The 19,088-nt window shown below is 51.0% G+C and overlaps 1 protein-coding gene across 8 annotated transcripts in view; it reads right to left on the reverse strand.

The window, feature by feature from the left end:
• Positions 1-19,088, reverse strand: part of DNM1 (dynamin 1) — a 138,325-nt gene that overhangs the window by 5,859 nt on the left and 113,378 nt on the right. For 4 of the 8 annotated variants that reach the window (XR_010026306.1, XM_063144576.1, XM_063144573.1 and 1 more), the window contains 5 exons: positions 16,595-16,704; positions 16,110-16,221; positions 9,946-10,116; positions 8,277-8,518; positions 7,152-7,370 (listed from right to left, as the gene is read on the reverse strand). Coding sequence is in view for 7 of the 8 variants with exons in the window: in XM_063144576.1 (XP_063000646.1) it covers positions 7,152-7,370; positions 8,277-8,518; positions 9,946-10,116; positions 16,110-16,221; positions 16,595-16,704 (854 nt within the window). In the remaining variant the exon portion in view is untranslated. Of the gene's footprint in view, positions 1-531; positions 569-7,151; positions 7,371-8,276; positions 8,519-9,945; positions 10,117-16,109; positions 16,222-16,594; positions 16,705-19,088 lie in introns of those variants that run through there. The other 4 variants (XM_063144578.1, XM_063144580.1, XM_063144577.1 and 1 more) reach the window with 2 other exon arrangements.

Genomic DNA, 19,088 nt, shown 5'->3' on the forward strand with positions numbered 1-19,088 from the left:
AGGAATCGGAGCAGCCTTTCAATCACGCAAAAGGCTTCCGAGAGCCAGGCTGGGAAAGACCCTTCTCTCCCCAAGGCTAGTCAAGCAGGACACTACTGCGCTACGACACTACTGCGCTACGGGAACAGATTTGGGGGGGGGGGAGAAAAGACCCTTGATAAAGTCCAGCTACTTTGGCAGAGTTCTTTCCATATTCATGCCTTTCTCTCTCTCTCTCATATACTCCCACCACCCAAATTCATGGACTCCAAAGAAAGGTGTTTGTTTTTTTTAATCAAATTGTTTCCTTAAATAAAATAATGAATTGCAGCCATAGATCCACCACATTTTGAGTCCATTGCTGCAGGAGGTGGGACTCCACAGCGCCTAGCTGCAAAGGCAAGGACCTCTAGGGAGGTAAGAGCTAACAGGGGAGGCAAGTGGCAGGACGGGGCGGGTGGGATGGGGGGGGCAGGGGAATAACACTAACACGGAGTCATGCACCACTGAAGGCTTGGGGGGGGCAGGGATGAGTGCGTGTGAAGAACGTACCGTAGCTGCCAATCCTCAGGGGTCACTGATAGTGATTCTGAAAGACAACACGAGAGCGACATGGCTGTTCAGACATTTGGAGGCAAGAGGCAGCCTGGAAAATGAAGGCGTGCTCATACACACACACACACACACACGCTTGTGAGAAAGCGCTATGGCCTACGCTTGCACTCACAACTATACAGATACACAGACGACAGAAGAAGGCAGAGATCCGCGGCACGGACGCAGCTGTAGTCACACCTGGGCACGCCCGGCAGCAGTGTACGCCACACGTACCACACTCAGCTGTGTGCTCACATCCCAGGCACCCTCCTACGGAGACAGCCATCCACACACCCGTGCAGGGGCCTGCGCGCTCCATCTCCACCCCAAATGTACTCTCATGACCACAGAAAGTGGCCGTAAGGCTGTACCTGGCTGTGACTCCAAGAAAAATGCCTGCCTCTTCCCCCAGGCAGGCTTTTTCAGTGGGTTTTTTAAATTATTATTTATTTATTCAATTCAAAAGCCCAGCGTTTTTATCCAGTTAACATTTTTTATGTTGTGCATTTTCAAATAAAGCGCATGGGCTGTTGTTTCTTAACTCCAAACAGTGCTGTAAGCGGTGAGGACAGCCTCTGAAATTGTGGTCTAAAGACAGGCCGAATGGAACGCTCTTGGAGTCAAATTCAGTTTGGAAGCTTGCACATCTGTCCTCAAAAAAAGAGTGAGTCCACAGCCCGGCTCATAAGTATGTGTGTCTGGACACAGCCCCAAAGCACTCACCAAATAGGCTGCACAGGCTCATACACGCACACATGTGTGCAAAGAGTTGACACACCACACAAACTTCTCTCTCTCTCTCTCTCAATCACACACACACACACACACATCTCAACAGCTGATACACTTCCTTTCAGACCCCAACGCTGCTCCCCATTTCTCTACCCAATGCGGAAAAGCCAGATCCTTTTGTAAAGAAAAAAAAAAGGGGGGGAGCAAAGAAAGACGAAGAAATAACAACACATGAAGATGGCTGCCTGTTCCCTTGCGGCAAGAGGGCCCTCGGCCAGCCACCAAGTGCAGACGTGCTTATTCTATATACGAGAGATGGCGCATGGAGCTCGGACGCCATCTGAAGCCATTGGTCAATGGGGGGAAAGGGCCCTTTGGAAGGAGCACGCAAACTGGTGGAATGGAGCAGTTGGGGGGGGTCGGGACAGAAAGAGAGAGAGAGAGAGCTCTGTGCATTCCTTGGAAACTATCCAGGTTGGGATACTCTGGGTAGTATCAACAAGGAGCGTTGCGTGCCACCTTAAAAACTCACCAATTCATGACGGCATGCCTTGCTGGGGACTAGACTCCACTTCTAGTCCACAGGAGCTTAACCCATAGTAAGTGTGTTAAACCTTTAAGGTATTTCAAGGCACTTGGTTGGTTTTGCTACAGCACCCTAACCTGGCTCCCCCCTGGAAGTTGGTTTGTTTAGCTGTTGCTCAGCGGTAGGGCCTCCGCTTCGTGTGCAGAAGGTCCCGGGTTAGATCTCTGGCATCTCCAGGTAGGGCTGGGAAAAACCCTGCCTGCAACTGTGGAGAGCGGCTGCTGCCAGTCCGTGTTGGCTACATGGGCCAAGGGTCTGGCTCAGAATCAGTCAGAATTGTATGGCATCTCTCTCTCTCAAAGAGAAATCACTCCCTGGCGGAAACCACCATGTCTCAGCTGAATTGGCTCCACCACCACCGGTCCTCCGAGCGCCTGCATAGCAATGCACAAATCCGCAGGAGATTCAGGGAAAAGCATGCAGGCAAAAAGCACTTGCGTACAGCGGAGGGCACAACTGCCCTTTCAGGACCACATCGCCGCTTCTGGCGAGAAGAGAGCCAGAGGCGTAAGATGCGTTCCAGGAAACGGCAGGCAAGTCTGTGGGTGGTCATGCCGACCCCAGAAGCTAACCGCCTGGATCTCACGACCAGCAGCCGTGCCACCACGTGCCTCTCACCTAGGAGACCAGACGTGTGGCTGAAATCCCTGGTTGTTCAGGCTGACGTGCACCGGGTGTGCGCAAACACACCCACCCACTTACCCACACAACCTGCCCTCCTTCTTTGCAGCTATCTGGGGAGCCCTCTGAGAAAAACAACAACGCAGGAATGGATCTTTTCCTTGTTCATCTGTGGCATACAATTCAATGTTTTACAAGGCAGGAAATGGGTCATTTTAGGAGAGGTTTACGAGAGGTGGTTGGGGGGGGCAGAGAAGGAAGGGAGCGGAACCCTTCACGTCAGCCTGTGTGGAACATCCTGCCAGTATATAGAATATATCATCCAGGAGAGGGAAGGAATGGAACGGCGGAGGGCATGAAAGAGGGGTGAACGAGAATGGTGACAGAGTGCAGGAGGCAGCAGGGAGAAGGGCGTAGCCCAAACACAGGCAAAATGGCAGGCGGACTGAAAGGAGGATGAAAAAGACAACGGCGGAGGGAAGAGGAGCAAGATGGGGCAACAGCAGCTGCACGTGTGGATGATGCCCGGGGAAAGCCCCCGGAAAGCCGTAGAAGAACGAAGGAGCAGGGCCATGGGTTGGGATGACCACTGCACACCAACGGACGGATCGTTTTCCAACCGACACAGACGGCAACGCCCTGCTTCAGACGGCTCCGCAGCAGCTCTTAACCCTACCCAGGCCATGCGGCAGCTGCACCGCAAGGACCTCACTCAGACAGGGAAGGTCCCTCGGCCCCCAACCGACTTCCCGAGAGTCGGGGCCGGACGAGGGCAGCAAGTCGGAGCTCATGGCCCGTTGGGTCTGGCTCCATCTAACACCGATCGCTGTACATCCCTTATGTTAGATACAGAGATCAGATCCGGCTCCTTCTGAGACACCCCAACGTTCAGAAACCCAAGACCCAGAGAAAGTTGTCACGGAGAGTGGCGTTCTTGTGGCTGTGGGGCAGCCCCATGTGTTACGCATCCGCAGGCACCCACAAATCGCGGGGTAAGCTGCGTGAGAAGGGTAAGCAGGAGTACCGACGTTTTCCGTTGAGCGCTGCGGAGTGGAGCTGTAGCCCTGGACTCGGCCTCCACCCTGCAGGGCCTGGGCCCACAGACCAGCGGAAGGGAACGCCTCAGAGCCGAGATCAGGGGGAGCTCGTCTTTTGCTGTGAACTACAGCGTGACGTTACAGCCAGCAGAACCTCCTGGGCCTGCCCGTCTTGTCTTCTAGGACAAGCACAGCGAACCGATTTCTTTACTACCCGCCCCCCCCAATATAGCTGTGTTGGTCTATGGGGCAGGGGGAGACGGCATCCAAAGTAGGGCAATGCCCTTCTTAGGCCCACCAATATGCCACAAAAGAGAACTCCTGGTTATCATGCGATCCAGCCCTCACCTAGCAGCCTTTTGGAGCGACCGAAAGTCAAAGCCCAGCTTGAATGGAAGATGCAGGGCGTGAAGGGTCAACGCTATTTGGTGCCGTGCAACTATTAAGACGTCACCGTTTCCGCCTTGGACGTGGGCTTTTCAAACATGGGTTTTAAACGGCAGGTGTGATTTCCACACGCCCTCCCACTGTTCTGTTTTGATTTACATTTACCCTGATGGAGGTCTTTGGGTTTTGTTGCTCTGCAGTGGGGCCTGTAGCTAAATGCAATACACATAGGATGATGAACACTGCTTTTTTTTAAAAAAACAATAATAATAATTAACTCTCGTTAGGTCTAGCAACCTGGATTATTATTTTTTTACTCACTCCCATTTCCCAGATCACGCTGTCTCTAATCTCAGAGGGGCTGTTGCTGTTCTAACAACGCAATCCCATGCATCTCCCCTCAGAAGTAAGTCCTATCAAGTTCAGCCGAACGTCGGAGTGTCTAGGCTTGCACCCGTCAGGGTGTTTCTGCACCGCACAGCCTAAACATGCGATACTGGAGGCAGAAACGTTTTTTCTCAGCGTTAAGAGGTCGAAGGCACATTTCCATCTCATGCCCAATAAGAGAGCTGTAAGGACCATGGAAGGTCCTGGCGAAGGCAACCAGTGATCACGGAGCTGAAGCAGTTTCCTCGTGAGGGCAGGCTACAGAAGTTTGGCGCTCTTTAGTTCGGGGGGAGGGAAGACCAGGGGGCTGTCTTCATGGCGCTGCGTTGGTGCCACTCCGCTGCCAAACCCCACGCTCTCGCTGGTGTGTGGCGGCGGCATGTTGTCCTTAGGAGGGGAGGCAGCGCAGACCTTCTGGCGGCCATTAGGGTCATCAGGCCCTCCCCCTCCCCCTCCCCCAGCTTCTGGTGACCAATAGGAGGTCGCCTTCCGCCTGGGAACGCCCCTGGAGCGGCCCCGAGCAAGGACAGACCGGCGGAAGAGCCGGGCTGACCTCGCTTTGGCTGGAAAAGCCAGGGTAAGTTCCTGACTTTTCATCCGCGCATCTTCACCGCCTCTTTGCTCCAGGGAGGCTTCGAATCTGCGGCTACGTCGTAGAATCGACGCAGTGCAGATTCGGAGCCACTCCGGGGCACAGACAACGTCAAGACAGCCCCCAGGAAAGCGGAGGGAGGGGGAGTTGTGAGAGGGATTGAGCAAACGGTGCATAATATGGAGGAAGTGGAGAGGAGACGCGCCCTCCTGCCCCTTGGAGCCAGCCCTGTCAAGACCGGTGGGAGAACGTCTTTATTTTCTGTATGGATTTGTTAGGCAAAACAGAGTCATGCTTGACCTTCTCACTGCGCAAGAAACGGGGAGTTAACGGCTTCTGTTCAGCCACTGGAAAAGTCCCGATTAATATCCACGTGACCGTTTCATTGTTCAGGCTCAAGTCGAGGGCTTGCCTTAATTCTGCTAATTACGAAGATGAGGCCAGATCCTGTCAACGTCTCTAAGGCAACCCCAAGCAGGGCTCGCTCGACGGGAAGCGAGACCGAAACAAAATCTCTACTGACAATCTGCCACCTCCAAGAATTCTCGAGTTCAGCTATTTGAAATAAAGCGGTTAGCCTTGGAAGCTCCCAGGTCAGCGTTCAAGAGCCAACAACCCACCCACCATTTTAAGCTTCTCGTGCTTAAAATGGGGTCCATTGAACATCAACCACAACATCCCCAAATACTGGCATTTGAATTGCAGTACAAAATATTTTCACATGCATAAAACGAGGTGCAGCTTTTAGATCCAGATTTAATCATACTTTGAGTAGATCCACTGAAACCAACAGGCCTTATTAGCACTGGACTCAACACGACCTACTTCTCAGGAAACATGTATAGGATTGTCTATACCTACTTGGGAGTAGACCCCACTGAACTCAGTGGGACTTCTTTCCAAGTAATTGTCCGTTGGATAGGGCCAAGTAAAACATGTTTTACTTGATGGCGCTGGCAGACTTATCTTTTCTGGGAAGAGTTCTCCTGGATGTTGAGTTCGAACAGCGATCTCAAATGCTGGCTAGTGGTTCTTCACGTTGAAGCCAGAGGCATGGGCAGGATCAATTGTTTTCCCTGGGGAAAACCTATGCATGGAGTTCTGCCCTGAGCAGAGTGGGGAGTGGCGTTCCTAGGGGGCTTTCTAGCTTGGAACTTCATCACAGGGGCGGTGAGCAACCCAAGCGGGAGAACGACAGCATTGTTGAGCTGGAAGGGTCCTATAAAGGCCATCAAGTCCAACCCCCTGCTTAATGCAGGAATCCACGTGAAAGCATAGAGGTAGAGTTCTTCTCCCAAATCGACAACACGACCCTACCCTTCTAATGGAGGTGTCCCTACGCAGACGGAGCGATGGCCGCATGGGAGGACCCTCAAGTTTTAGATCCATCCCGACTGGAAAACTTACAGCAGAAGAGGACAGAAACCTCACACCAAGACGTTCTTAAAGTCTGTCTCTTGCTGTAGCCGGGCAGCTCCCCGGCATCTGGGCCCTTGGCTTTTCTGATTGATACCTTCCAACAACAGTCAGTATGACCGTCTCCAAGGTCCTCCTAAACTCTCTTTCCCCCCAGTTCTGCCAAGGAAAAGAAAAACCCGTAGGTTTCGAGATCTTTTCCCGAGAGCAGTGATGTAGCGGACGCAGGGCTCACGCGGATGGCACTCCGGCCCTTTTCTATCAGCCCCGCCACAGAGGCCACCCGCCCCCCCCCCCCGCCCTCCGGTATTCCCTGTTCCTTCCGAGTATAGCTGCAATTCTCTGGGGGAGAAACTTTTTCTCAGCAGCAAGACATAGTTGGGAACCATCCCTGTATTCTGGGGTAGCTTGCTTTTGAATATAAAAGATCTCCCCCTGATAGAGATGGAAACCGTAGGAGTATTTTTTTGGTACAGATCAATGCTGCTGCCTGCTTTTTTGGACTCTCCTTGGGGGCGAGGCTCTGGGGGCGGTCATGATGAGCGCCTGCGTTTCAACGTTGATCACTATGCCGCTGTTTAAGAGGAAGCCTCAGCATCCAAGTGACTACTGCAAGAGCGGGTGCCTGTGAAGCCGGGCAGGAGCACCCACTTGCAAAAGGAGGACGGGTACCGACAGCACACACCTCGGCGCGTTTGCTCCGAAGTAAGCCACCTTGGCTGTTATTCCCTCGGCGGAGGCCTTGGGTTTGCAGCCCCAGCGCAGCCGACGCCCAAAGCCCACGGCCCCTTTCTGCCTGCTGCACGGCTGCACTTACCTGGGGACGCCAGGGGGGGCGCGGTTGGGCCGAGACGGAACCTGTGGGGGAGGCCCGAAAGGATCCGGGGAAGCCCCTGGCCTAGAGGGCACAGGAGGCGCACCACCCAGAGTGGGACCACCAGCAGGCGGAGGTCCAGGAGCCGGGCCGCGCGATCCAGGTCTGGCCGGGGGCACTGCTGGCGCTCTCCTCTGCGGCGTAGGGCTGGACGTGGGGGACCTGTCGGACAGAGAGAAGCTTCGCTGCAGCGGCAGGGCGGCAGGTGCACAGAGAGGTGTCCCGAAAGCTCTAACAGCCTCCAAGGGCCCCTCTGGCCAGGGGCAAAGCAGCTTTTCCAGAGAGCTGGAAGCCGCCTGCATGCCGGTACAGACCATGGGGGGGGATGGTGGCTCCCATTTCAGTGAGGCGGGGGGGGGGGGAGCATCCGCTCTGGGTTTCAGCCAGAACTCTAAAGGAACTCTACAAGGTGTTGGGTTCAGCACCCTGGACAGCTCCTTTACACCGTGGAGGCTGGTGACTCTGATGTCAGTGGGGCTACGAATCTGTTCCGGGTTTCAGAGCAAACCAGTCAGAACTCTGAAGGCGCTATGGAAGGTGCCGGTCCATTAGGGTTCAGGCTGGTTCTGATTGAAACCCGAAACGGATTCATTGCCCCACTGCCTTCGGAGCCGCCAGCCTCCACTGCCTTCAGAGTTCTGACTGAAACCCACAGCAGATTCACCGCCCCACTGAAATAGGCGCCGCCGTCCTCCACTGGGACAGACGCACCTCCCGTGGGTCTCCCTGCCGCCACACCGGATCTGCAGCCGTTGCAAACGGCGCTCCCAGAAGCCGTGGGCATGTCACGGACGCCACCGCCTGAAGCGGGGCCTCCCCTTCCAAGCCACCTTCCGCTCCCCCAGCCCCCACCCTTGCCACGATCCTAGCGGGTTTGCGGCGTCCGGGGCCTTTTGCGCGCCATCGCAGCCCCAGAAGCCCCGGCTCCCCGCCCCGCCCCAAGCGTCCAGTGCGCCCGACGCGCACGCCCCGGCTGCCTTCCTTCCCGTTCCGGCAGGAGACCCCCATCTAGTCGCTAAAAGAGGCGTCCGGAAGGTCTGCGGGAGCCTCCCTCTGAGCCTCGGGTACCTGCGTCCGGACGGTATGTTCTGCACCTGCAGCCAAGAGTCGTCCACCGGCGGGGGCAGGGGAGTGCTGATGGTCGTGGTGTTGATGTCGCCGATGATGTGCAGCGCCTCCTTCAGGGCGTGGTACATGCGCAGCATCTCGTCGCGCCGCTGGGCTTGCTCAGCCGATTCCTCCATCAGGGTGTTCTGGTCTCCGCAGGAATACAGGTTCGCCAGCAGCTCAGAGTGGATAAACTCCTTGGTCTGCGGGAGGGAGAAACCCAGGCCCCGACAATCAGAGGAAGCCGGCACTGAACACGAACGTGTACCGTGCTGTTATTGGGTTGGTTTATAGCTCAGCGTACAAGCACATGTCGACGACTTTGGTCCATAGATACGAGGCTGCCTCTTACATTTTTCATCAGACAAACATTTGAACCACTCCATATAGTTCATTACGATCAAAGAACAGCATTTAACGCGTACACACCACGTAGGGCAGGGCGCCCTCTTGGTTCAGCTAAAATACACCCTTCCTCCCGCCAAGGGGCTCAAGACTGGCTGCACGGCTTCCCCCCTCCCCCTTCTATACTGACAACAGCCTTGCGAAGTAAGGTAGGCTGAGAGATACTGACTGGCCTAGATCACAAAGGTAACAGCAGGGGATTTGTACCTGGGTCTCGCTAGTCCTACGCATTAAGCACAACGCCACACTGGCTCTCTGTTGACCCAGGGTACAGAAAACAGCGTCTCCAGGTGAGAGACTTGGAAAAGCTAGGACTGGGATTCCACCCCCCCCCCCCCAAAGCTTTTTGGATTGGTGAGCACATTTGGGATTAGAGTGTCATGGGCTATCTCACAAAATGGCTGCCATGGGGGCAAGTGACTGTTCCCAACATGGCTGCCACGGTGTGGGGACGGCCGCTGACAAAACCCTCCTTTCCCAGAAGGCAATCGGGCGAGACGAAAAGAAAAGGAGCATTTCCCAAGAACCGCTTAGGGATTGTGTTATGTTAAGACGTATCGCAAATAACTAAAATGCTTAGAACCTAAGGAGAAGGCAAAGGGGGAGCCTGAGCTCCAGGACTCTCTTTTGATCCCAAATAAAAATGGAGCTGGAGAGCAGCGCTTTGCTTTGCAGCATAACAAGCTCCCAGTTAAAAAAAAACCACAATACTTCTAAAATATCTTAAGACATGAAATGAAAAATCAGGAGCGGCAGGGAACCTGGTTGGCACGAAGAGCAGAATTCAACAGAAGTCCTACTTAGAGTAGACTCATTGACATGAATAGGACTTAGGCATGACTCTTATGGGCATAAGAAGAGCCCTGATGCTGGATCAGGCCAAGGGCCCATCTAGTCCAACACTCGGTTCCCACAGTGGATAACCAGCCGCCGACCAGGGACCAGCAAAGCAGGACAGGGGTGCAACAGCACCCTCCCGCCCATGTTCCCCAGCAGCAGGCTTACTGCCTCTGATACTGGAGGTAGCACGTAGCCATCAGGGCTAGTGCCCATTGAAACTAATGGGACTTAAGACTTGCTTAAGTCCCACTCATTTCAATGGGTCTACTGTAAGTAGGTCTTCCGTTGGATTCTACCCAAAGAGGCCTTCACGCTTTGCCGTAGACCATCCCAACTTGGAAAAGATGACAGGCAGTTCCACGGGTCAGCTCAATGGGGTACGTACATTGTTTATCATAAGGTGCATGATGGTTTTAGGCATGAGGTCGCGAACCGTCTTGTTGACGATGGCCATGTAGGAGTCCACCAGGTTCCGGATCGTTTCCACCTGTCTCTCCAGCTGGGGGTCCATGGAATGCATCAAGCTGTCGGATCCATTCTCTTCCGACTCGCTGGACTACGGAGGAGGTTGGAGAAAAAGAGGGCGCGTCTTTTAATGAGACCCCCCCATCCCCACCCCCAGTGGCAGAAAGCAAGAGGGAGACGTTGAGGAAGTCGTGGAACCATACTGAAAGAAGCGGGGCAGGTTTTTGTGGAAGACTCATACAGAGGCACAATAGGACATTCCATCTGGTGAAATAAACAAACTTCATTTTGGCTCCGTGCACTTTGTCCCAAAAATACTATTACTGAAGCCGTTACAACCGCTTTAGCATCCCAAAGACACCAGTTCTCTGTGGCTTCAGGTAGCTGAGCAGCACTAAAGACGCGTAGGGAATTTCTACATGAGGCTTTTAACCCACACATTTACCGAGGCTTCTGCTTCCGTATTCTTTGCGGGATTAAGATCGGCTCCCTTACATGTGTTTTTTCCCTGGGGTTTTCTTTTCTCTGCTTTTCTATATGTTCCATTATACAACCACTAGATGGCCCTGTGGTATAGCAGAATTGCACAATCACACAGGGAGTTTATAATGCAATCCAGAGAAAATACCAGACTTTCTTCATTAAGAAAAGACCCGCGAGAATGTGTGGAAAGCATGGGAGAGACCCTGAAGGATTGCAATGTCGTATAAAGGCCCCACAAATTATCGTCAGTGCACAATCATGAGTGCACAATAAAAGCCTCGTGTAGAAAGGCTCTTAGGGCGCTATCCTGAAAATGTTTAGAAAGAAATAAGTCCCGCAATTCCCATTATTTTAGCTGGGGAACTCTGGTAGTTGTAGGGCTTATTTCTGTCTAAACATGCATAAGATTGCCCCCATAGGCTACAATCTTATTACATGCTGATCTGGAAGGATTCCCCCTTGGGCATAGCAGGAGATACTCCTGAATACATGTGCCTCGGATTGTGCATTAAAAGGAAAGGCATTTTGGTTCATCCCAGGGAAACCTGCAACCCTAACACAATTCCTTCTCAGGCTCTCAATATGCCAATCTGTAAATACATGGCATATACACCTGAAAAGGCTTTCCAGTCAGAGGCGGCTTCCAGACAGAAGGCTCCTATCACTCCCAATCAAAAGACATGGCATTCCTCTTTTGACTTTCCCGAAAAGATGGAGGAAACAGCCGGGTGGTTTACAAATAGAAGGTAATAGGAGCTTCCAGAAGAAGGTTTTATTACACCTGTCAGTATTTCTGAAATTTCAGAGGGGGCCCAACGTTGACATCATCAGTTTGCAAGGGGAGCAAAACATTATTAACATGCGAGAAACCCATTGTCACCTTCAAAAACAGTTCTCAATCAATAGCCGCTGGATATGCTACTACTAGCGATGGGGAAATTTGTCCATTTCAGTTTCACAGGTGTATGGTGTGTTTTTCTGTCTGCTTCCACATCAGTTTGTGAATTCGGGGTGAGCAGGGGGGAGGCCACACAAAAACGCGTAGCACTTTCATGCAGATTTCTTCGAATCTGTGCATTTTTGTACTTATTTTTCCTAGTGTGGACTCGTATTGGGTTACATCCAACATTAGTCCTGCTTCGAGGAGACCCATTGAAATTAATGGAACATAAGTTAATCATGATGAATTGAAGACCCATTCATTTCAATAGGTCTACTCTAAGTACAACTAACATTGGATTCAACCCTTTTAATGAGCAGTTTTACCCCAATATAAGGTTTTGTGTGTACTTTCTCCTAATGAATGCATTTTTGTGCATTATTCCTTAATACCCACATTTTTGTGTGCATTTTTTGAATTGTAAATTGCATCACAAAATTCTGAAAAGTGCAGATTTCAGTGGGCAATGTGTTTCTGTATAGGTTTAGAAGGTACAAAGTGGTTGAGTTTTACAATTTCCCATCCATTCCTAATCTGTTATTTATATTTCTTAGACACAACACAGTAATTCTCCCATTATTATTATTTTTTTAAAAAACTTCTTTCTTCATATTTTGCTGTTTCAGAAAATCAAAAAAATAATAATTCTAAATCCTGGGTACCTTAAAGATGAACAATGGATACTTAGAAGTCTGTCCCATTGAGTTTAATGGGGCCTAGGCCCAGCTAAGTGGATGTGCAGGATTGCAACCTCATCATGGCATAATATGTTTCTATTAAAGGTTATCCTCAGTTGGTAGAGACAGATAGCTAGAGTCTGTGTGTGTGTGTATGTGTGTGTGTGTGTGTGTGTGTTTGGAAAGTGTTAACAGTGGGTCCATACAGCCATGAAATGGAGCCTGTGACATTTCTATGCAAAGCTCAAACATATGCAAGAGAAGCACCTGAGCCATTCGCAACAGCAGTCACTGGCAATTACATCTTCCTAACCTTGCAATGCTATTTTAACACCTGCAATGGGAGGGTATTGAAACTGAGACCTAACGCCTTGCTAATAAATCCTAGTTCAGCAAGTTACCCCTATACATCTGCCAACAGAAAAAAACACTTTATGCACCCAATGGAAGTAAGCTCTGATCCAGGCAAACTGGTTTTGGATTACAACTCCCAGAATCCCTGACCATTGCTCATGCTGGCGAGGGCTTATGGGAGTTGTAGTCAAAAACATCAGGAGGTTCTCGATTCTCTTCTAGCCTTTAAGGTGCCATTAGACTCTGTTTGTTCATTCAGATTGTTCCACTGGAACACCAGGGCAGGCAGTTGAGGCAGATCTTCTGGGAGATGGACCATTTTCCTCTCAGAGAGGGGTGGGATTTCTCCCCCACCCACCCCAGTTTGCTTTCTTGGCACTTTTGATGCAAACAGCTGATGTATATCTTAGAAAGAGAGGCTTAGGGGAACTGAAACTCAGAACATTACGACTCAGAAAAAATGAGGAAGTAAAAGAAGAAAAGGGGAAAAAAACCACAAGGTAATTTGGATACGGCTCAGAAATTGAGCGATCAAATTCCGAAGAAGGGAAACTCTCAGGTGCGTGGTAGGAAAACCAAAGGAAGAAAAGAAAAGAATTAAATGGACAATGCGGCAGAAAGGGCGTAGAGAAAGGGAGAAGGAAGGGGTGTCTCTTGGGACACAGAGACAAAACGATATTTAAAAATAATAAGAAGAAAGGAAGTAACAAATAAAATAAAAAAGAGCCATTCAGATGAGGAGATTCCCACCACAGGGCAGAGCAGCTGTCACTTACTTTGTCCTTGTCCTGGAGAGCCAGTTTGAGCACAAAAAGCAAAAAGGGAAAAAAAACAAAAAGAAGAAAAAAATGTGACAATTTTTTTAAAAAATCCCCGCATTTTACTTTTGCATCATCAGGTGCAGAAAAGGAAATACGGCGAACCCTCAAAAGCACACGTTATAGAATTCAGAGGACACGGGAGATAACTGAGCAAATAAACATAACGGAAATGGGAATTGCTGCAAAGCAAAAAAGAGTCAAACTGGCTCATTAAGTAGAGATTCCTAGAGAAAACTACTTACCAGTAGCACCCGAGTTTATTTCCCCCAATCCCAGGCCTTACAACATGGGGTCAAGTGCAAATATATTGTCCGAAGAACTATGACCTAAGGGGAGACCATCCGTAAAGTATAACAAGGGGAGAGCAGTAAAGTATAGCAAGGGGGGAGCAAAGGTAGATTGATTAAAATGGGCCACAGGTTGAAAGGGGGGGGGAGAGAGGGGAGTTTTTATTTTTAAAACTCTTAAAGAACACAGTTTATGACAGATCCAGAGCACAGAGCCAGGATCATTCCACTGTATCACCAACAGGTGGCACCATTGTCCCTAAGCTGGTTTATACAATATGGCGGCCACTGAGTAGTGATCAAAAGTAGACGGAGAGATTTGATATGTCTGGGAAGAGCGGTGTGTGTGTGTGAGAGAGAGAGAGAGAGATGGGGGAAGGATCTATGAGAAGGGAGAGGAAATTGCGAGCAGTGAAAGAGGAGGGAATTCGGGAACAGCTGTCCTGGACAGAAGTCACTGCCTTCCAGTTCAAGCATGGCGACTCTTTTCTTCCATTTTGTCCTTCCCCCACCCCACCCGGTGCCTGGTCCTGTCTTCTACTCCCCTCCTCATGAGCCGGTCTCCAGTGAACCAGCAGGACCATGGATGGAAGGGGAGAGATTTAAATTGCAAAATCTGGATAAGAGATGAGAAGCTGAGATCAGGGGAAGGTTGGAGGGGAGTTTGGATAGACGACAAGTGTGATGGGTGACATAGGTCAGGGTGGGCAATTGGTGGCCTACAACTCCCCACCCGTCAGCCCTAATCTGCCTAGCCAATGGCAAGGGCTTAGAGAAGGTTTTTGTGAACTGCCCAGAGAGCTTCGGCTATTGGGCGGTATAAAAATGTAATAAATAAATAAATAAATTAATTAATAAGGTGTAGCCCCAGACAGTCACAAATGGCTGGCCTCTGAGACGGAGGGTGGGGAGAGACCACAGCTCAGGGGTGTGGAGGGTCCCGGGTTCGATCCCAGCATCTCCAGGTAGGGCTGGCAAAGGATACAGCCTGAAACCCGGGGCAGACGCTGCTGCCAGTCCGTGTCAACAATACTGGGCTAGATGGACTCAGTAGAAGGCAGCTTCCTACTGATGTTGAACCAGGACTCCTGACTGCCACTGATAACCCACTGCTCAAAGCTCAAAAGTCCCCGTAGGCGGATATGGGGAGAACCTAATTTGCCCACCAGGCACAGCATCCTTAAGACTGGGAATTGCGGCCATTGGGATAGGTTCTACTAAGAGCAAGAACGGCAACAGGAAAGCCCTGCGCCACCTCATGGGGTGTAACTGCATCGGTGTGACGGTGTGAGTTGGGGTGTCTCCACCCCCCCCCACGCCCCACCCCCCCAGGCAAGTCCCTCAGCATTCATGCCGCATGTACATTTTGCCCCGTCTCCGTTTCAGGTCGTCTTTGTTGCCAAAGAGTAGCTTGTTCTACCATACGCCGAGGGAAACGTAAGAGAGCCTGAAAGGGAAGGAGGTCAAAACAATTCCCCTGTGAGGTCCGTCTGCCCAGGGTTTGGGGGCGTGTCCTCACTCGTTGTCTCAGATCCATCCTCTCGCAGGACCGAGGCTTCCTGATCAGCAGAAAAAATGGATTTATTTACACAAAAGTGAAGTGTGCCGGAGGTTATGCTCTCCACAACTCAAGAAGGGTGCACAGGCGAGAGGAAGGGACCCCTTCTCTCCCCCTGCCATACCGCCTTATGCTCTGTCACTTATTTATTTACAAAATTTGTTTGCCGCTCCATATCTGAAACAGATTCCGGAGCGGTGAAGAGAAGAAATAAAACAGTAAAAGATACAATGATTAAAACACTATTACAATTAGACTTTTTATTAAAGAAAACCAGAACGCCAATAAAAGCCACGGGTGTTGGTTAAGGAACGCTTCCTGGAATGGAGCTGTTTCCAGGAGGCAACACAGCGTGGGCGCCTGCCTGGCCCCCAGGGGTAGGGAGTTCCACAGAAAGGGGGCCACCACGCTGAAGGCTCCTTCTCCAGGTGGACTCCAAGCAGCCTGTAGGTCCATGTGGATCCACCAGGAGCATTCGCCCTCTGACGAGCTCAATGACGGGGCAGGTTGGTAAGGCAGAAGACACTCTCTCAGGTATCCTGATCCCAAGTTGTTTAGGGCTTTGTACACTAGTACCAAAACCGTAAACCTTGCCCGGTAGCCGATAGCAGCCAGTGCAGTTCCCTCAGCAACGGAGTTACATGCTGAAAAGGGGCAGCTCCCGACAACAGCGTTATCACTTAGCTTTGGCTCACTTCTGGCATTGGAGCCAAGCCAGGAAAAAAGCGCCTGCGGTGAGCTGTGACGGGGGGGGGGGTTTGCAGCTTCCCTTCCCCACGGGCCCCCTTTAAGGTTTAAATGAGACACCTCCCCTTCCTGGCTTGAGACTTGAACAAGGCACAAAGCATGTGAACAAACCAATCATGGCTGTCACCATCAGGCTGGCTTTGGTCCTTAGCAACCACGGTTTGTTGGAAGACATTTTTCACTTTTACGCTCCCGTTGAAGTCGGCGATCGACTCACCCCAACACGCTCCGGGTAAACACCGGCGCGCAAGAAGGAAGCCTTCCAACTATCCACCTCCTCTTGGGTCTCACACGCTAGCTCCAGCTGCCGGTAATCTTTGTAAACGTTCCTGGAGTGAAAGAAAGAGAAAGGTGATGTCGCTTTTCCTACCTGCCACGCAAGTTAGGGCCAGGGCAGTGGAGGCTGGTAGCTCCGAGGTGAGTGGGGCGGTGAATCCACTCTGGGTTTCAGCCAGAACTCTAAAGGATCTCTCCAATCTGCTCTGCCCCTTGGAGAGGCCTTTTAGAGTTCTGTCTGAAACCCGGAGCGGATTCACCGCCCCATTCACCTCAGAGCCACCCGCCTCTACTGGTGGCTACCAGGGGTGTTATACCAGGGGTGTTATACCTCAACCCCGGGCTCCAAATCAGGCCTCCCAAGGTTCGCCAGAAGGCCACACCCCTTCCTTTGGCCCTACCCCCAGGACGGATAAAGGCGGGCACCTCTGCTCGGTGTTGAAGAGGGCAAAGATGTGCTTGCTGGACATGAACCCTTTCTCAATATCCCGCACCTTCAGGTTATCAACGGGCAGCATGTACTTCTTCTCCTTCTCCTGAAAAGCAAAAAGGTCCATCATCAGTCATCTCCTAGCCCTGCTCTGGGTTTAGCTCGTAGGGCTGGGAGCTTCCCTGTCCTTCTTGATACATTTAAAGGGTTTTTGGCCAGCTGGAAAGCAGTTGTTTCTGAGCTCAAATTCCGCTCTGCCTTGTGCTTCGTTTTTTGGGCAAGTGACTTTTCTTTCCATCTCACCAGAGAGAGAGAGAGAACACAGATAAAACAGCTCTAAAACAAAACATCACCACTTAGCAGACAAAAGCCTGCTGGAATAAAAATGCCTTCACTAGCTAGCGAAAGAGAGTCAGAGAAGGTGTTGGACTTTACGGCCCCACAAAAACTGGTGCAGCCACCAAGAAGGCCCTGTCTTCTATCATCCTTAATCTTGCCTCCACCCTACGCATGACACGGAGGCCTAGTTCTCTTTCCTCACCACTGAGAATCCACAGACCGTCCATATACACCTGGGATTTGGAAGCAGGGCTCCCAGGCAAACAGTTGCAGCCCCCAGGCAAACTTGAAGACAGGAACATCTAAACGTAGAAACTCAGGGTCAAAACAGACATTTCTTTAAATCTGCATCTAGCAGCTTTTTACTCTAGAATAGATGTAGGGTCCCCGATCCAGTTTGGGAACCGAGTGGTGGGGGATAGAGGGGGCTTTTAAGATCCAGATCAGGCCCTTTGAGACTACGAAAGAGTAAAACTGAAGGAGCAAAGAGACGTAGATGCTTGATACTGATTTAAAGTAATGTCTATTTTGGCTCTAAATACTACCTTTATGTTGTTTGGAAGGTTTGTTTGTTTTTATTGTGTGTGTGTATGTGTGTGTGTAAGTGTGTAAGCTTAATCATTACATTTAAAGCAGAAATCAGACTGCTCTATCTTTTCTGGGGTGGGGGGGCTCTGAGTCTTGATATTTTAATTCTTTTTTCTGCAGAATAACAGCTTCACCTGAAAGCACAGCATGCCAGTCTTTTAGAATAGAACTGACTACTACTCAAACTCCTTGCCGTATCAATACTAAGACAGCATCTCGGTCTAACGATGAAGTTCTGAATAGAAGCCCATGAGCGCCCCTTTCTGCAAGCAGGCTGCAAATCTAGAGGGCTGCTGGTGCATTACAAGTGACCTACAGGGGGAACCGTTCTGCTAAGAAGAAGGAGCGATGTGCAGACATGTATCCTGTATAAAACTGTGGCTGCCTGGTGGGTGCGTCATGCCGGCGTTGGCTGGAAAGAGGAAGAAATACGATCTCTTGGAGCGGGAAGGGGAATGAAAAAAGCAAGCGGCCCCAAAACTAACCAGGGGACACAGCAGCCAAAGAGCAGGGACTGCATAATGCAGTGGATACAGCCTGCGGCCCCAGCTACATCAAGCAGAGTCACAATTGCAGGATCGTTCCTCCCGCTGTTTCAGAAGAGCGGAATGAAAGATGCTGCAGCCCCAAAGCCCACCAAGGGTAGTCACGGGAGAGGAAAGGAAGTGAACAGGCATTGATCAATGGGCAGCCTTCCAGATGTTTGGACTACAACTCCCATCACCCCTGACGACAGGCCATGCTGGTAGGGGCTCATAAGAGTTGATCTCCCAAACATGTGGAAGGCACCAGGTTGGGGAATTTATGCTGTTGATTTGCTGCTTCTCCAGCGGGTTCTGGTACTCCCGTTTCCTTGGGATCCTGCCATGAAGGCATTAATGTCATACGGAAGGAGGGCAGCCGGGACGAGGAGTAGCAGAAAAAGCGGAGAAGGCAACGGGAGTGGAATGGGAGAGACATCCTCCCCACCCCCTACACACACACACACACACCAAGACTTCCCATTTTAATCCTAAAGTACAGAACTGGAGTTAGTGGACATACACACAGGGACCATTCACACTGTGTCTGAGTGCTGGTTGTTGCTGAACTGTGGGTTGTTTGTTGAAGCATAGGCTAACATGTTGTCTGAACCCAGGACATTTTCCACAGGATGGCTTGTTAACCATGCAGCGTGGCTTGTTAACCACCCTGAACAACCCATGGATTGTCGAGGAGGCCTGTTCGAGAAACATAAGCCAAATTGCATAGTTAACAAGCGCCCCAGCGGAAAATGTCCTGGGTTCGGACAACACGCTAACCCATGGTTCAACGAACAACCCTCGGTTGAACAACAACCCACCCATAAACCAACTCTTCAACTGTTGTTGTTGTTTTTTTATCTGGTAAGAAAAAAGGCAGACAGAGCAGTGAGAAAACGCAGGAGGGCTGCAATTTGGAGTCGCCATCATCTGGAGCCCCCGTAAAATTCCCCGAATGATGCTGACCGGCTGTATAATAACAGCCCCATTGGCTGTTGGCCCGAATAGCTAAGCACGGGGGCTTCCACGGCTAATCCTTTTA

This window comes from Elgaria multicarinata, chromosome 19 (genome assembly GCF_023053635.1).
Source record: "Elgaria multicarinata webbii isolate HBS135686 ecotype San Diego chromosome 19, rElgMul1.1.pri, whole genome shotgun sequence".
Lineage (NCBI taxonomy): Eukaryota > Metazoa > Chordata > Lepidosauria > Squamata > Anguidae > Elgaria > Elgaria multicarinata.